General features: G+C 31.5%; 1 protein-coding gene across 3 annotated transcripts in view; it reads right to left on the bottom strand.

Moving 5' to 3' along the window:
• Positions 1–319: 319 nt before the first annotated feature.
• Positions 320–15,368, bottom strand: part of LOC114125725 (formin-E-like) — a 35,850-nt gene continuing 20,801 nt past the window's right edge. For 2 of the 3 annotated variants that reach the window (XM_050200667.1, XM_050200675.1), the window contains 8 exons: positions 5,902–6,709; positions 5,396–5,836; positions 4,883–5,324; positions 4,592–4,792; positions 3,871–4,037; positions 2,575–2,667; positions 2,331–2,507; positions 320–1,235 (listed from right to left, as the gene is read on the bottom strand). In XM_050200667.1, coding sequence (XP_050056624.1) covers positions 1,194–1,235; positions 2,331–2,507; positions 2,575–2,667; positions 3,871–4,037; positions 4,592–4,792; positions 4,883–5,324; positions 5,396–5,836; positions 5,902–6,709 — 2,371 coding nt within the window. In that variant the 3' untranslated portion in view covers positions 320–1,193. The remainder of the gene's footprint in view (positions 1,236–2,330; positions 2,508–2,574; positions 2,668–3,870; positions 4,038–4,591; positions 4,793–4,882; positions 5,325–5,395; positions 5,837–5,901; positions 6,710–15,368) is intronic. The other variant, XM_050200672.1, reaches the window with a different exon arrangement.

Raw genomic sequence — 15,368 nt, 5'->3', positions numbered from 1 at the left:
TGTCAAAATGTAATTAATGTCTATATAGAAATATAGTCTATACCATTAATGTCTACACCAAAATATTTTAAATGACATTTGAAAACTCTATATTATTTATATTATTCATCATTAAGAATGTATAATAATTATTCAAGTTCAAGATTTAAATTACTATTATTTGATAACACTTACCTCATACAAATTGAGATATTAAAATTATTTGACTGACAACACTTGCACAGTAGCACAAACTAAACAACAGACGTGGTACATATCAAACTGTGTACAGGACGTTACTAGGCAACAAAAAATGACAACAAAAGAGAAAAACACTTGATTCTTAATATGTTCCAATAAAATATTATTTTATATTCCATTTATTTAATTAATATGTTATAATATATAACATTATAGTGTATACATACAACTGTGTATCAATGCATGGTTTTTATCCACATTTCGAATGTGATATTAGGGTTTTAAATTTAAATAATATTACAACTCAGAAAACTGAATAAATAAAATAGAAAAAAAACATATAAATAATAAACAAACAAACAAATCCTAACAACTAATCAATCAATTTACAATACAATAATATTATAACAAGTAATGGAAACCTTAATGGTCGGTAAAATTAATTTAAATATTTTAGTATTTTAAGCAGGTGCACAAGTTCACGAGTAAATTCAAAACGATAATTATGAGCCACTATAAATTTGTCTCCATTTTACATTGAAAAAAATTGTACTCATATCAATATAACAACAAGCATACAGTGGGTGGATTAATTAACAGTCATTGACCCAACAGTATTATAGATATTCGACACAAGACTATGGTTCTAACACACTCACACACAGTTAAGCTAGTGGTGGAATTAGGAAATTATTAAGACATATAATATATAATTTATAAAAAAAAAAAAAAAATAGAAATAATATATACACATACATATAAATAGATATATAACAATTCGTCAGTTCTTAATAAAGATTAAATTTATGCGCATAAATGTTAAACATTCACACACATATTAAACATTCATACGTGAACATAGTTAATTGACTTAGATTTGTATCAAAGGTCCTTTATTCTAGACCAAAGTCAATTACTGAAATGAATTTAGTAGCCTGCTACCAGTTTCAAATTGTTTAGATTAATCTTTAAGAGATCTTTTTTGGCACAAACGTCACATTTAAAAAACAAATTTAACCGCTACAGACTTCTGAATGATCATCCCAAGCATCGATCTGTAAATAAAATAAATTTAAATTAAAATTTTAGTTAAAAAAGTTTGATACTTATAACGATGAACTCGAGATATAAGTAAAAATACATACATAAATTTTTTTTTTTATCATAAATACATAACAGATCAGCTTCTTAAGTATAAAATCATTTTATTTTATTCTATTTATTTTGTAGATAAGAATTTATTTTTTCTAATTATTTAATATCTGTTTTATGTCAATAATTAATACTTATTATATATCTACTTCCGCACAATAAAAACTAAACAAATAAATAATTATCAGATATTTTGATATATTATAATTTAATACAACTTAATATTTATTTTTCACTAATTGAGAAAAAATCACGATTTTATTATGATTGTTTACATTTTTTTCATTTGTAATCTTAATCAACTATCACTATTTGAAATTTCTAAATAAATTTTATTTTAAATGTACATTACAATGCAAAAAATTCAAATATTTTATTGTTTATATAAAATATTTAACTGTATTTTTTTGTTTTTATACTATTTTTTTTTTACTAAACTAATAGATTCAAGTCTCACACTCGAGTATTATTGTTAAAAGCTAATTGTGTAGCAAGAGGCATTTTATGTATCAAAAGAGGGGTTATTAGTAAGTTGTTGTTCCATGAGAGTAATGTAACAAACTGGTTATTTTTAAATAAAAAAAAAAAGCAATTTAATAAATTACATATTTTGATCTTAAGCTTTAAAAACGAGGGTGAAATAAATGTTTACACTATATGAATATCAATAGATATTTTCATAAAAACAATTTAATTTATAATTATGACTTCGGTACAAATGCTAACATTCTTATTGCATAATTTGTGCTTAAAAATTATACAAATTTTAACTAAATGTTTTCCTACAATTGCCCTAGACCAGTTTCATAAAAAATAGGTATAATTTAATAATTTTTAATAATAATTTTATATAAAAACATTAAAATCAAAATTTAAATAATGTAGAATTTTTTAAAAAAAAAATAATAACTTATCAAGAATACACATGTTTGTAAATTAATATTATTTGAATAACAAAAAATCAAAAAACAATAATAAAAAAATTTAATATGACATACTTGACAATCTTTGCTGCAGTACCATTGATTACCACATCCAGCACAGACAAACTGTGCTGGTTTTTGCATACAACCTTGACACTGTGGAGCACTAGATGGAGAATTTGCATTCATAACATCTTGTCCTTCATCAATAACCAGTCTATCAGATGCGTCTTCATCATCTACTTGAGCAGGCTAAAAAAATAAGACAAAACAAAATTAACAACACTATTGTCAATATTTTAAAGCAGGTTAATCTTACTGGCATATTTGACGAACAACTTGGTTTCTGTTGAAAAGTTGAAGACATTGATGTACTCTGAACTGGTGTAATAGTTATTTCATTGCGAGATTGCTAAAATATAAAATTTTTAATCATTAATCAACATATTTTTTAATTCATTTAAGCTCTAAACAATCTATTCTCTAAGGACCAATAATAATATGTGATAACAGAATTTCAATCAACATATTTAAATATTTTTTTTTTTACTATTTCCACTACTTTTGATCCCATTAACAAAGTGTGTATAAAATACTTCCATGAGTTCAGTATAAGTCAAATTAGATTTTTTTAATCTTCTTTATTTGGATCTGATTCTATTGTAATTATTATTTTTTGATGGAGTATATTTACAAAAGTTAGGACATTTACAAAATATTTTAATATTATGTTTTTAAGTTTTGAAAATTGATAGAAAACATTGGTAATATAATAAAAAATTTTATACTGGTAAAAATTAATGGGATAAACATTGTATATATTCAAATCTAGTTATTGTGTTATGTATTGACTATATCATGTCTCTATACAACCAAATGTATAATATTAAGGTGCATCCAAACGAAGCGGCTTTTGACTCACGACAAAGTGTGAGAATAACATATATTTTAATGCTGCACATCATAATTTTTGCTGTGTCTGGACAATTGATTTTGTATTTTGTATTTTAGTCAAAATTATCCTCGGACTCAATTCATAATTCTCATAAACTATTAGTTTTCTAACCTCGGGCTCAATTAGTAAATGCCCCATTTGTACCCAAGACTTTAATAGTATATTATTTTTACATGCAGCGCTTTATTTCATGTTGTCTTAAATAAAATAAGGAATACATTTCATTTTTTATAAGATTTTAATTATGTTAACTTTTATATATGAGCTCCAAAACTTGTATTGTAGCACTTTAGTAAAAAATCTTTATCGAAGTAATATAAAAAATATGTTTTTATTTTTTATTAACATAAGAAAAACTATAGAAAATATTGAAGAAAAGTTAGCATGTTAGTTTTAACTCATTCAGTTTTGTTTTTATGATTCACCATTATTTTTAAATTTAATATCAAAACATACTTCAATCAGGCACACTTGTGTGTCTCCTAAAACCCAACCCAATCATCATACTAAATCCAAATGAAATATAGACCTTTCTGAATGTTATTGTAAGTATATAATTGAACTTATAAATGACTAATAGATACAATTAAAAAAAGGTTTGTGCTATTGTAAGGTATCTGTAAGTAGAGATTTCACATAAGTAATTTAATTAGTATTTACCGCATTAGAAGACACAACAGTAGCTGCAGGTGCTTGACGTTTTCCTCTGCTTTGCTTACAACGTTCTGGCGCAGTTAAAAGCCTTGCTAATGTAGGTGAATAATTGGTTGGAGGGTGTGACATACTAAGTGGCAAATGATGTGTACCAGCACCTTTAGTTAAAATTCCTATAATATAGAAGTAATAATTATTACTAAAAATACATCAAATTAATAGGTATAGAAAATCAAATAATCAATAATCAATGGTCTTCTTTCTAGTTTGCAAATAATTTTCAATCTGCTAAGCTTACACTAATCCAGATAAATGTTGAGCTTTTTAATTTTTACAAGTCACGATTATTTACCTATTTTATTTTTATATTCTTAATCCTACTATATAATATACATATCAGTATATAATATTTATGTTATAAAAATTATGAGATATTTCTTGTTCAGCTTATTGCTAATCAATAATTAAATGCTTTTCGAAGTTAATTTTCACATGATATCGTGGTTCAAATAAAAATAAAATATTTAAAATGTGCCTACATATTCAATTATTAATATGATGATGAGCAATATGCTTATGATGTACCCGCAATTGGCATTCATTTAAATTATACATATGTATTGAGATTTATTTTGAACTATCAATATTATGAAAGAACAAAACTTACAATCTTCAATGGAAATTTGGAGGATTTCTTACTTAATTAATCTTAATGAAGAAAATTTACCATGTAAAAGAGAAGTTGGCTGCGATTGTTGTTGTTGTTGTTGTTGTATTTGTTGTAATTGCTGTTGTTGTTGTTGCTGCTGCATTGGCTGCGAGACTGGATGCAATGTAACTTCTGGAAAAGCAGGAACATCTTTAAAACGATTATGTTCAGACCCATGTTCCATAACATTGTTTGGAACTCCATGGGTGTTTGTGATAGCTGAACAAAACATAATATTTTTTTAAATATTCAAATTCTGTTTAAATGCAATCATTAAATAGGTAAGGTAATTGACCAATTATAACTTACTAGTTTTAAAATTTCCATCACTGGCATGATGAAGTGGATTACCAAAACCCATAGGATTTGGGTAGCGTAATGGAGCTGAAGATGTGGGTACTGAAAAATCATTGGCAGTCACCTTCCGACGGCCTCTTTTAGTCACAGCTGTTTCAGGATTCTTTGATCGATGATCAGCAATAATCAGCTTAACATCTAATATAGGACCTTGACGGCCTTCTTTATGATTATTAACTGAAGAGGGCTTAGGCAGTATTGGTCTTTGAACCCGGTTGGGACGGTTCACTCTATCTGACAATATCCAATCATTGGACTGAGCATTAGATGATGAAGCGACTGGTGTGATACTAGTATTAGGTGATGAAGTAGCATAAATACTCTGTTCGTAACAATTTGTTGTAGATTTTTCAATTTGACTATCGCCACGGTTGTCAATAATATCAATGATATTCTATTGAGAAAAATAAATTATAAATTAATAATTTATTAGTAAAATAAATCAAATCGTATTAAAATACCTACCTTTTCACTTAGTATATGTTCAGGCTGACTTAAATTGATTTGAAACATTTCTGGCAAATTCCAGTCTTTGCTGTTGTCTGTTTTAACAGCATCGAGTTCTTTTAGTTTAATCATTAATCGTTCAATAATTTCTTCTTTGAGCTTTTGTAACCTGATAAGGGTCACTAACTCATCACGTTTAGTTTGTGCTATTTCCGTGATTACCTTTATTTCATTTTGTATTTTCTCTACATTTCTATTTAATTCGACTTCATTTTTACCACTTGATTGTACGATATTTTTGATCAATCGTTCTCGAGTATCGTCTTTTAATAATGGAGTGTCTTCATCACATCGTAACTTTTTAACTTTAGGTAAATCGTTATCACTACTTGCTCCACTTACAACACTAAGTTCGTCGTGACTAGCAGCAGATCTTTTGCGTGCAATTGGTTCATCTATCTGAAAATGAAATAATAATTAAGGAAAATTGTCTATACCTAATGAAATTTACATTTAATAAATACCTGCTTAGGTGAAAGTGCATCTGTACTGATTTCGCTAGACATATCCTCTTCTTCAACAACTTTACGATTTACTTTTTCAGATTTCAAATGTTTTTCTTCTTCATTAAGTTTGACTTCTCCATTCACCTGATTGGTTTCTTCTTCACTGTTCTTTGATACTTCTTCATTGCTAGTTGTGATGATTTCGTCCTTATGATTTTCTTTCCCATTTATAGGCTTTTCTATTTCTTGAGTATCCATATCTTCAGAGACTTCTGGTTCATCAACTTCTGAAGTTTCTTTCTTAATAACTACATCTTCAGTAGTCTGATCTTCAGTTTTGTCAACTTCCATAGGTTTAACATCTTCATGTTTGTCTTCATTTGTTTTAGGACTATCATCTTTAGTTGTAGAAGTTTCATCATCAACAGTTTCTGCAGAGTTTTGTTCTTCAGACACCCCATTTTTCACAATTTTATCAGTACTTTTGGACAAAGGTTCAGTCTTAATTTCTGGATCTTCTTCATTGTTATCCTTTATTTTTTCTGTTTTTTCTTCTTCATCTTCTTCATCTCCATTATCTTCTTCGTCGTTTTCTTCTTCATCTTTTTTAATTGTATGTTGAGAGGCTTCGTCAGTTTCTATAGAATTTTCCACAATAGTTCCATTTAACTTTTTGTGACTATCGCCATTTACTTTTGTTGTGGTTTCCAAATCATCGGTCTTAGCATCCGAGGGACTAGTGTCAACAGACATTTCGCTGTTTGCACTATCATCTGCCGGGATCGGCATGCGGCTAATTTGCATCTCGTCTTCTATGGTGAAATATCTGGAAAAAAAAATAAAAATTAATCCTCAAAGAACGCATAACTATAAAATGATATTGGACATCACTACTACAACGGCTTTTTTAATCTTAAAAAAAAAAAAAAAATGTTAATTTTAAGATAAAAACATCTTTAATGTCACATATCAATCGTACACCACAATGACAACAAATGATATGCCATAGGTAGTGCACAATATTAATCAGTGACCAATTACATGTTATTTTGTTATGCAAGTCATGTACTAGTCGTGTCTAGTCGCTCTCATATTAATTTCTTATCTAACAAATTATAACACGACCACTAACGGCTCAACGACCTAACCGGTGAGTGCGTACACAAATCGAAAATACGAGTAGTCTGTTCAAACGGAGACGAGGAAGTAGCCCGGATCGAGAAGCAGTGATATTATACCTATGACACGGTGAGCTGCAAGTCGACTAAAACATAATGACGACAGACGAACTGAAGCAGGACAGCAGCGTCTGTTAATCCTTTCGTTTTTTTTTTTTTTTTGTTCTCCAGAGGACGACAATCCTACGCGCACGTTCTAGCGGATCTCGACGAAAGGCGAAAGACGACGTACGGAAAATCGCCAGAACAAAAACGAAAATGGAATTTCAAAAGCCCGAGTCACACTTTCGAGAAAACAGTACCTACACTCCACGCACACGGCGAGAGCGTAATGAATTCATCACTGCGGTCCAGTTTCCCATTCGACTCGCACACAGTTCGTTTACCTCTCCGCGGCGGCGGCGGCGTGCGCGCGGCGGTTTGTCCTACTTAGACGCCGTCGTCGCCGTCGCAGCGACAGCCGCGGCCGCAGTCGTCACGGCCGCGCGCGAAAATAAAAGCGACGAGCTCCGAACGATACATAATAACAACAACAACAATAATAATAATAATAGTAAAAATGATAAATAACAACAATAATAACAAAAAAAAAAAAAATAATAACGTGTTAACATATGTACGTACCACACGCGCAGCACGACACACGGTTATCAGAGTTCACGACACATGGTAAGGCGAGGAGCGACGTGTGTGGGTAGATAACTATACACACCGTTGAAGCTGTTGTCGGAGAGACGACACAGTATTTTTTTTTTTTTTATAGCGCGAAAACGGTTTTGATCGAGCGATTTCCGACACACTACGACGACAAACGGAGAAGACGACCGATCGAAAAAAAAAAAAAACAAATAGCGTAAATAATAACGACGACGACGGAAACGGCACCCTACGCGGGAGCGGACACGACGACACGAACGATCCGATTGGTCCGAAGGAATCGCGCACACAGCGAACGAAACCGTAGGGACGGCGCGCGGCGGCGGCGGCGGTTCAAGGCTATCGCTGTGCGAGCGGAGGTGACGGACGGCCGCGACCACCGAGCGAGAGAGACGGGACGAGTCGGGCGCGCGCGCGCGCGATAGACGGAGCGAGTGAGACGGCGGCCGCGCTGGTGCGGTGCGAGTGTGCGACTGAGAGAGCGAAGCGATATAGTCGGTGGACGGACGGACGGACGACCGAGCGAAACGGATACCGCGCGCGCGGCAACAGGCTTGCAAACGTCGCGGGCCCACATTACCGTGCCGGCGGAGTCGCGTCGGTTTTCACGGCAGACTCTATAACGATATTGTAATAACATTACACCTATATTATATGGGTCGAGGCCTTTGCCGGTTCTCTTATTCCGACGCGCAAAGTCGGCTACCAGACGACGTTCGGGTCGTTGTTATTATTATTATTATAACGCGTTGTTGTCGGCTATAATACGGTTATGACATAGCCATTACAGAAACCTACGATTGGGAAAATTCGTTTAAGGGAGGGGCTTGTCGGTCGCACCCCCGCGGCAGTGATAGCCGATAGGATTCTGCGGACTGCGAGTTCTATAAACGGGAAACGATGAAAAAAAATCAAACCCAGAGAATATTAAAATAGATAAAAAATAGTAATAGACGAGCAGTAGTGTTGCCAAGGGAGGTGTTTTGGGTGTTAAAACACCCCCTCGGCCGTATTTATATCAAAAATATAATTTTTATAATATAGGAATACCACTATACGGTCGTGATAAAATAATGTATTCTGTTATGCTTTATTGACACACTACCACAGTTTAAGATAAACTACATGTTAGTGATAATAATCATTATCGTTTAATTATTTCGTTATTTTATAATTATCGTGTGTTTATGAACCTAACACGAGTGTGAAATCCGTCACGAGTTACATTTTACTACAAAAAAAATCATCCCCTCGGAAAAAAAAACCCTGGCTACGCCGCCGCAGCAGAAGAGTGCAGTCTCGAGTCGAGTCAGGCGCGTCCCTGAGGGGGGAAAAGGGGCGATTGCTCTTCCACAAGTCGTGTGATGGTCCGTTTGTTATAGGTATAAGTCGAAATTACATCCAACTTCACGTTATAGGTTTGAGTTTTGGTTTACCAAAGTGGTAGATACCTACGTATTGCCCCCCCCCCACGGAATCGGCTTGAAGACGCCCCCGAGTCGAGCGGAGTTCGATCCGCGGAAAAGGCTTCGACTTTCGACTTTCGTACAGTCTTTACTCAGAGAATTTCGAATAATCTCGTGCTCTCGCGCTACATATATCGGGTACGGAGGTCTGAATCGCCGCCGTCGCACGGTAGTACGTATACTGTACGGCAGCAGCGGAGTCGAATCCGATAGCGCGATCGACGCGTATAATATTTTATTTCATATATTATGTTTTTCGTGCGCATCGTTTCACGGCGACCACAGACGCGATTTTCAGCGAAATGCCGTTCGGTCGGACGACGCGCGGCGAGTGTGCGCGCGTGCGGTTGCGGACGAAGGGCAAAGCAAGGACGTCGCCGCCTTGCCGGGACCGCCGTCGTCCGAAGCAGACGCGCAAAAACATTTTTACCCGACGACGGCGACGCCGACGACGGTGCCGCCGCAACCACCGAATAGGCGGAGCGGTCCGCTCGACCTTGGGCGAGACCTGCTGCACTGCGCATATTATTAAAATATATATTGCACATATGCGTAAATACCGCATAGGCGCGCATACCACATGCCACGGAGACGTCGTGTTCGACGGCCACGTCGGTGGTATATTATAATAATGTTCAGTGGGTATATTCGGTGGACAGTGGCGGAAGTGGCGGCGTCGGTGATTGTCGGTGGAGGTCTATCAAAAAAATTTAGTCGGTTACGTGTTTTTTTTTCATTTTTTTCATTTTTTTTTTGGTCGTATATAACGTATTTAGCGATAGTTACATAACAGGTACCGATGATTTTATACTTTTACGCAGCGTCATTTCAATAAATTCGTCCTTTTCGGAGGACGACACCCGTCAAACAGTGATAGGAGAGTGAAATCTCGCCACGACAACGCTATATATAATACTACCTACCTGTATACGAATAATGTTTGATACATTATTAAAATACAGCCCCAGAAGTCACGCCCGCAATACCCACAACACACCCCTACTGCGAAGGTTATAGGTTCCCTATGGGGCAGGATTTCCTGGAGATTTTACCGTATTTCTTTACGTACACTGCTTTCAAAAATATATGATATATTTTCATTGGCTTGTTGCTATTTGCTATACAGTAATCATGACCATTCCGCGTATATTATTATATCGCGCGTAGACTTATATAATAAATAATATAATATATTGTTGAGAAATGAATAATTGTTTTTTTTGTTTTGAAGACGAAAACAAAATGAAAAGTGTTGCACAATAGTTATTTTTATGCTGTCGTCGGCATCCCTCATTGTGGCTTTTAATACGTATTTTTTTTTACCCATCTACTTATGAATTAACAATAATAATTATATTAATTACTCGTCAAACATCACACTCTACATCGCTATTTTCGATCGTACGATTATATCTATACAACATGTTAAGTACTAGTACTTATAAATATTATAATACAATAATTAGACGTGCCTCTGTTCCTATTAGGTATATAATACACGTCCTACGAGACGAGAGGAAAATCTGTAGGTACTCTGTAAACTATGATAAATAAATTTCCTACCTACAAAAAAAAAAATAAATAAAATTCTTGTGAACAAATATAATCTGTGCAGCTTAATTTGCTCCTTGTCGATTATCGTGTTCTGTAATATTATATTATTGTTATCACTGCCACAAATAGTCCCTTTTGAATAATAATTGTCCACTTTTTATATATTGTGATTTACCTATAACTGATAGCAAACCGTATATTTTAGCTAATGTTTGATTTGATATGTTTTAAAACAAATGTTAAAAATACAATGATTTAGAGTTGAATCATTTATTATACACATTGCTAAAAGCATAATATACTCTTATATGACCAGCAACAGCGCGCGGTGCGGCGTTGCTGTAGGTTAGATAAAAGGATCCCTCACCACTATAGGTATAATTGTGGACATTTACAAATACTAATCGTTATATCCACTTCGATAAAAATATATAGACGAGCCACCTCTAGTGTCAAATTGTTCGTGTACAAACTGCAAACGCGTTAGTTTAAAATTGTTGATTGCGTATATTCCTACACGTGTCTCGGTCCGTAAACGTCTTCTATAGTATAGTCGTTATTAGTATATTATACCACAGGAATTTTATCTAACCCGCCGACAAGAATTTGTTTTTAAATTAATGGGTATTCTTATGGTAAATTAAATGAGGTTTTTTCCTCATTTATGCGCTTACTTTTTTCAATTAAACAAGTACCAACCTACAATAAAATATTAAATATTATAGTGACCATCAAAAACTTTTTGAATTTCATATTTGGCCTTCAAAAAATTTGTGACCTCTACGAATACTATACTATTATAATACATTACTTAAGTCATATGTTATAAGAATATTTTCTAAACATTTTACGTTTTACATTTTTTTATTAAAACTGATTAATTATTTAATAGGTAATTAATACATTTAATATGACATATAATGCGTCTACTCAATATATTTTATTCGTATAATCATCTACATATATATTTTTATAAATTAAAAATGTTTTCATCATATAAGATAATCTATTTAGCCATAAAATGCGTTGTTATTACTATACTGCACCAACCGCCAACTTTTACAAGTGAATCAAATATTAATTTTATTCCAAACAAGTAAACTTTACTTAACTTTTTTTAAACCATTTTATTATAATGTATTGTCCATTGTATGATGCAATATAATAATAATCTTTTGTGTAAACAGCTACCTATAAAATAACATTGTATAAAAAAAAGTATAAATATCAATTTATATTTATGAACTTAAACTACCCTAAGGCAATGACGCCCAATTATTTTTTAGATGAGTTATACTGTATTATATTTTAATTACATTACTACTGTAATTTGACACTAAATTAAATAAATTTAAAATAAATAAAATACTCGGGTGTTTGAAAAATAAAAATATTATATAATAATAATTAATAATAATAGTCAATAATGCTATACTTTTATTCTCAAGCAACATCATAATTTTGGGACAAATAAGTTTTCTTACACAGTTGTTTATATTACGTATCAAAACTAGAATTTAACGACTTTAAAAAACGTTAAACATTTTGAATTAAACTCTAATAGTATTTCTAAAATATTGTACTATAATATTAATTATATATTAATGGTTATACATACCAGTAATGGAACTAGACAATGGCGCCGAACTCATATGGGATGTGAAGCGATTGCTTCATTTCTTAAATGGGTGGGTGTGTATAGATGAGTGAGTTTGTAAAGTTAATGAGTTAAAAAAGTTAAATAAGGTGTTAATGGTGTTACATATAATAACATATATTATAATCGATGCCCGATAGCGTGAAATAAAAGAAATTGTAAGTATTTTTATATCATATTTTATGGTTGAAAAGTTTGAGTGAGTGGGTTGGTGGGTGGAACAAACATTTTTGATTTCGCTTTAGAAAAAAAGTGTGAGTTCAGCATCACTGGAACTAAGATTTAGTGCCCCAATAATGAAAATACATTTCTAAGACTCTAAACTGAATACCTAACCATTGTTATATTTAATGATGTATCTGTAAAAAGTTACTAATTATTTTTTATCAAGAGATTTATTTTAATATTTATAATAAAAATAACAATGATTTATACCATTGAGATTACATTAAATTTTATTTGAATAAATGCAAAAAATAATAACAAATACACCCATCAGCCACCGTTGAGTATATATGCTTATAAAATTCATTGTTTATGTGTTTGTATTTATTTATTAATATTTATAAATATTTTTATTACCTACTTAACAATATATAGTATATACTTCCAAATACATCCTGGGACTTGTATCTGTGGTGGATTTACGGGGGGGGGGGGGGTCCATAGAGTCTGGACACCTCCAGATACTGATATATACATATGTATAATCTTATAATGCATATAATGCATACATAGAGTCTGACCCCTAGTATTAACACAATATAATATAACACAGGACCCCCCAGGCCCCAGAAATTTTTTGAAAATCCGCCACTGACTTGTATAATTATTGTAGTAAAAATAATTTATGAGTTTTTATTTTTTTTTATATAATAAAACTGATTAAACTATAATGTTATAAAATACCTAAGCATAATTTAATTGAAGTTGCTTTTTACATTATACAAATAAGTAAAAAGTTTAAATTTAAATTTTTAAATGATTATCCGTGTATCCGATCCAATGATCATAGTACATTTAAATATATCAATATGTGAATAAAATTATAAAGTATATTATAGATCGGACTTTACATTATTAAGTCTGATAGTATATAATCAAGGTCACAAAAAAATAATATTGATACATTTGTTTTTAGTTTCTAAAATAGTTTATATTATTATATAATTGTATATCTAAATATTTGATTATTTCCACATTCTCATTATAAAGTAAGAAGCGTGGGATATTAGACCTTTGGACCAGCCCCTTTCGAAACTTGCAGTGACCTTTATTTGGATGTGCCATCTGGGCGGTACTCTTTTCGCCCAAAAATGACCCTTCGCTTTTTGCCCACGTCTCTTTTCGCCCAAATATTTTAAAACTACTTTCCCTTTTCGCCCAAGAATATTATATAGCACTTTTCGACCAATTTTTATAATACACACTTTGGAAACACTTACTTTAAATTATTTATATTTAACATAATAATAAATTTGTTATATTTAAATTATTTATTTGAGTTAATTAGTACTTATTAATTAGTATATGTCGTTTAACTATCCTATTTAATATTGTATTAACACAATTTTGATGATTTATACTTTTGATAAAAATTTACTTATATTAAATAAAAATTATATTAATGTACAAAAACATAATACATTTTTGGAGAGTAAGAGAAGCCGCCTCCTCGTGGTACTCTCTGAGTAATGCTAAATGGCTTTATAAAACTAATTAACTCAAATAAATAATTTAAATATAACAAATTTATTATTATGTTAAAGATAAATAATTTAAAGTAAGTGTTTCCCAAAGTGTGTATTATAAAAATTTGGTCGAAAAGTGCTATATAATATTCTTGGGCGAAAAGGGAAAGTAGTTTTAAAATATTTGGGCGAAAAGAGACGTGGGCAAAAAGCGAAGGGTCATTTTTGGGCGAACGGGGTCTTGCCCGTGCCATCTACCCTGATTAATGCATCACTAATATAAACTCTACATTCTACAATTAATTTTATACATCATCCTGATAAATTATAAAAGTACCTATTTACTTCAGTAGTTTAGTATCAACTATTTTAATTATTAAGTAACTACCTAAACTTTAATTAAATAAAATTACAAATTGATACCTATAACTTATATAAGTTTTGGCGCTTTTATAACAGTTCACATTTAAATATGATAAAACATAATACCTATCTAAACAATGTATGGAAACTACAAATGTTATTTAGCATCACTTACGACGACGGATATTTAAAACTTTAAAATACGCTTTTAATATGAAAAACTTTTAAAAAATAAATAAATCCGTATTATACTTTAAGATACCGTCAATCACACAAGAATTACTTATCTAAAGAAAATTGAGATTTTCGTAGTATAATAAATTATTAGTAATTTATTACTAGTATATGATATACACGTTAAAAACTTCACTAGGTACATAGATATTAAATACATATTATGGTATTTATAGAAATGAATTAAATTAATATATATGTCATCTGAAGTGTTATGATAAATAGTAGCGTTGCTGGGAGGGGGGGGGGGTTAACGAATTATAACTGCCCTCGAAGTGTGTCTTATTTTTTAAAACATGCAATCATTTTAAGACATAGTACTTATATTTATTTATAATGATTAACAGGACAAGCTTTTCAACATAAATAGTGTGTCATCAAAATAATGTAATTAACTAATTAAGTGTATAATAAAATAAGAATGCATAATAAATTAGAATTATGTTTGATCGACTTATTAAAATTAAAAAGTTAGTACTTATGTATAGGAGAGATAGGAGAGAATTGAAAATTTAACCCCACCCCCTCCCCAAATACTTTTTTGGCTACGCTACTGATGATACATACGTATGAATGTATGATGTATATATTAATCAAGTAAATAATAAAAAGTATTTAACTATTACGAATACATCTTAGAACGAGATTGTTATATTATTAAGAATTATCAAAATAGTTCGTACAA

Source organism: Aphis gossypii, chromosome 1 (genome assembly GCF_020184175.1).
Source record: "Aphis gossypii isolate Hap1 chromosome 1, ASM2018417v2, whole genome shotgun sequence".
Lineage (NCBI taxonomy): Eukaryota > Metazoa > Arthropoda > Insecta > Hemiptera > Aphididae > Aphis > Aphis gossypii.
The sequence above is the reverse complement of the archived record's forward strand: the minus strand, read 5'-3'. Positions and strand labels throughout refer to the sequence as shown.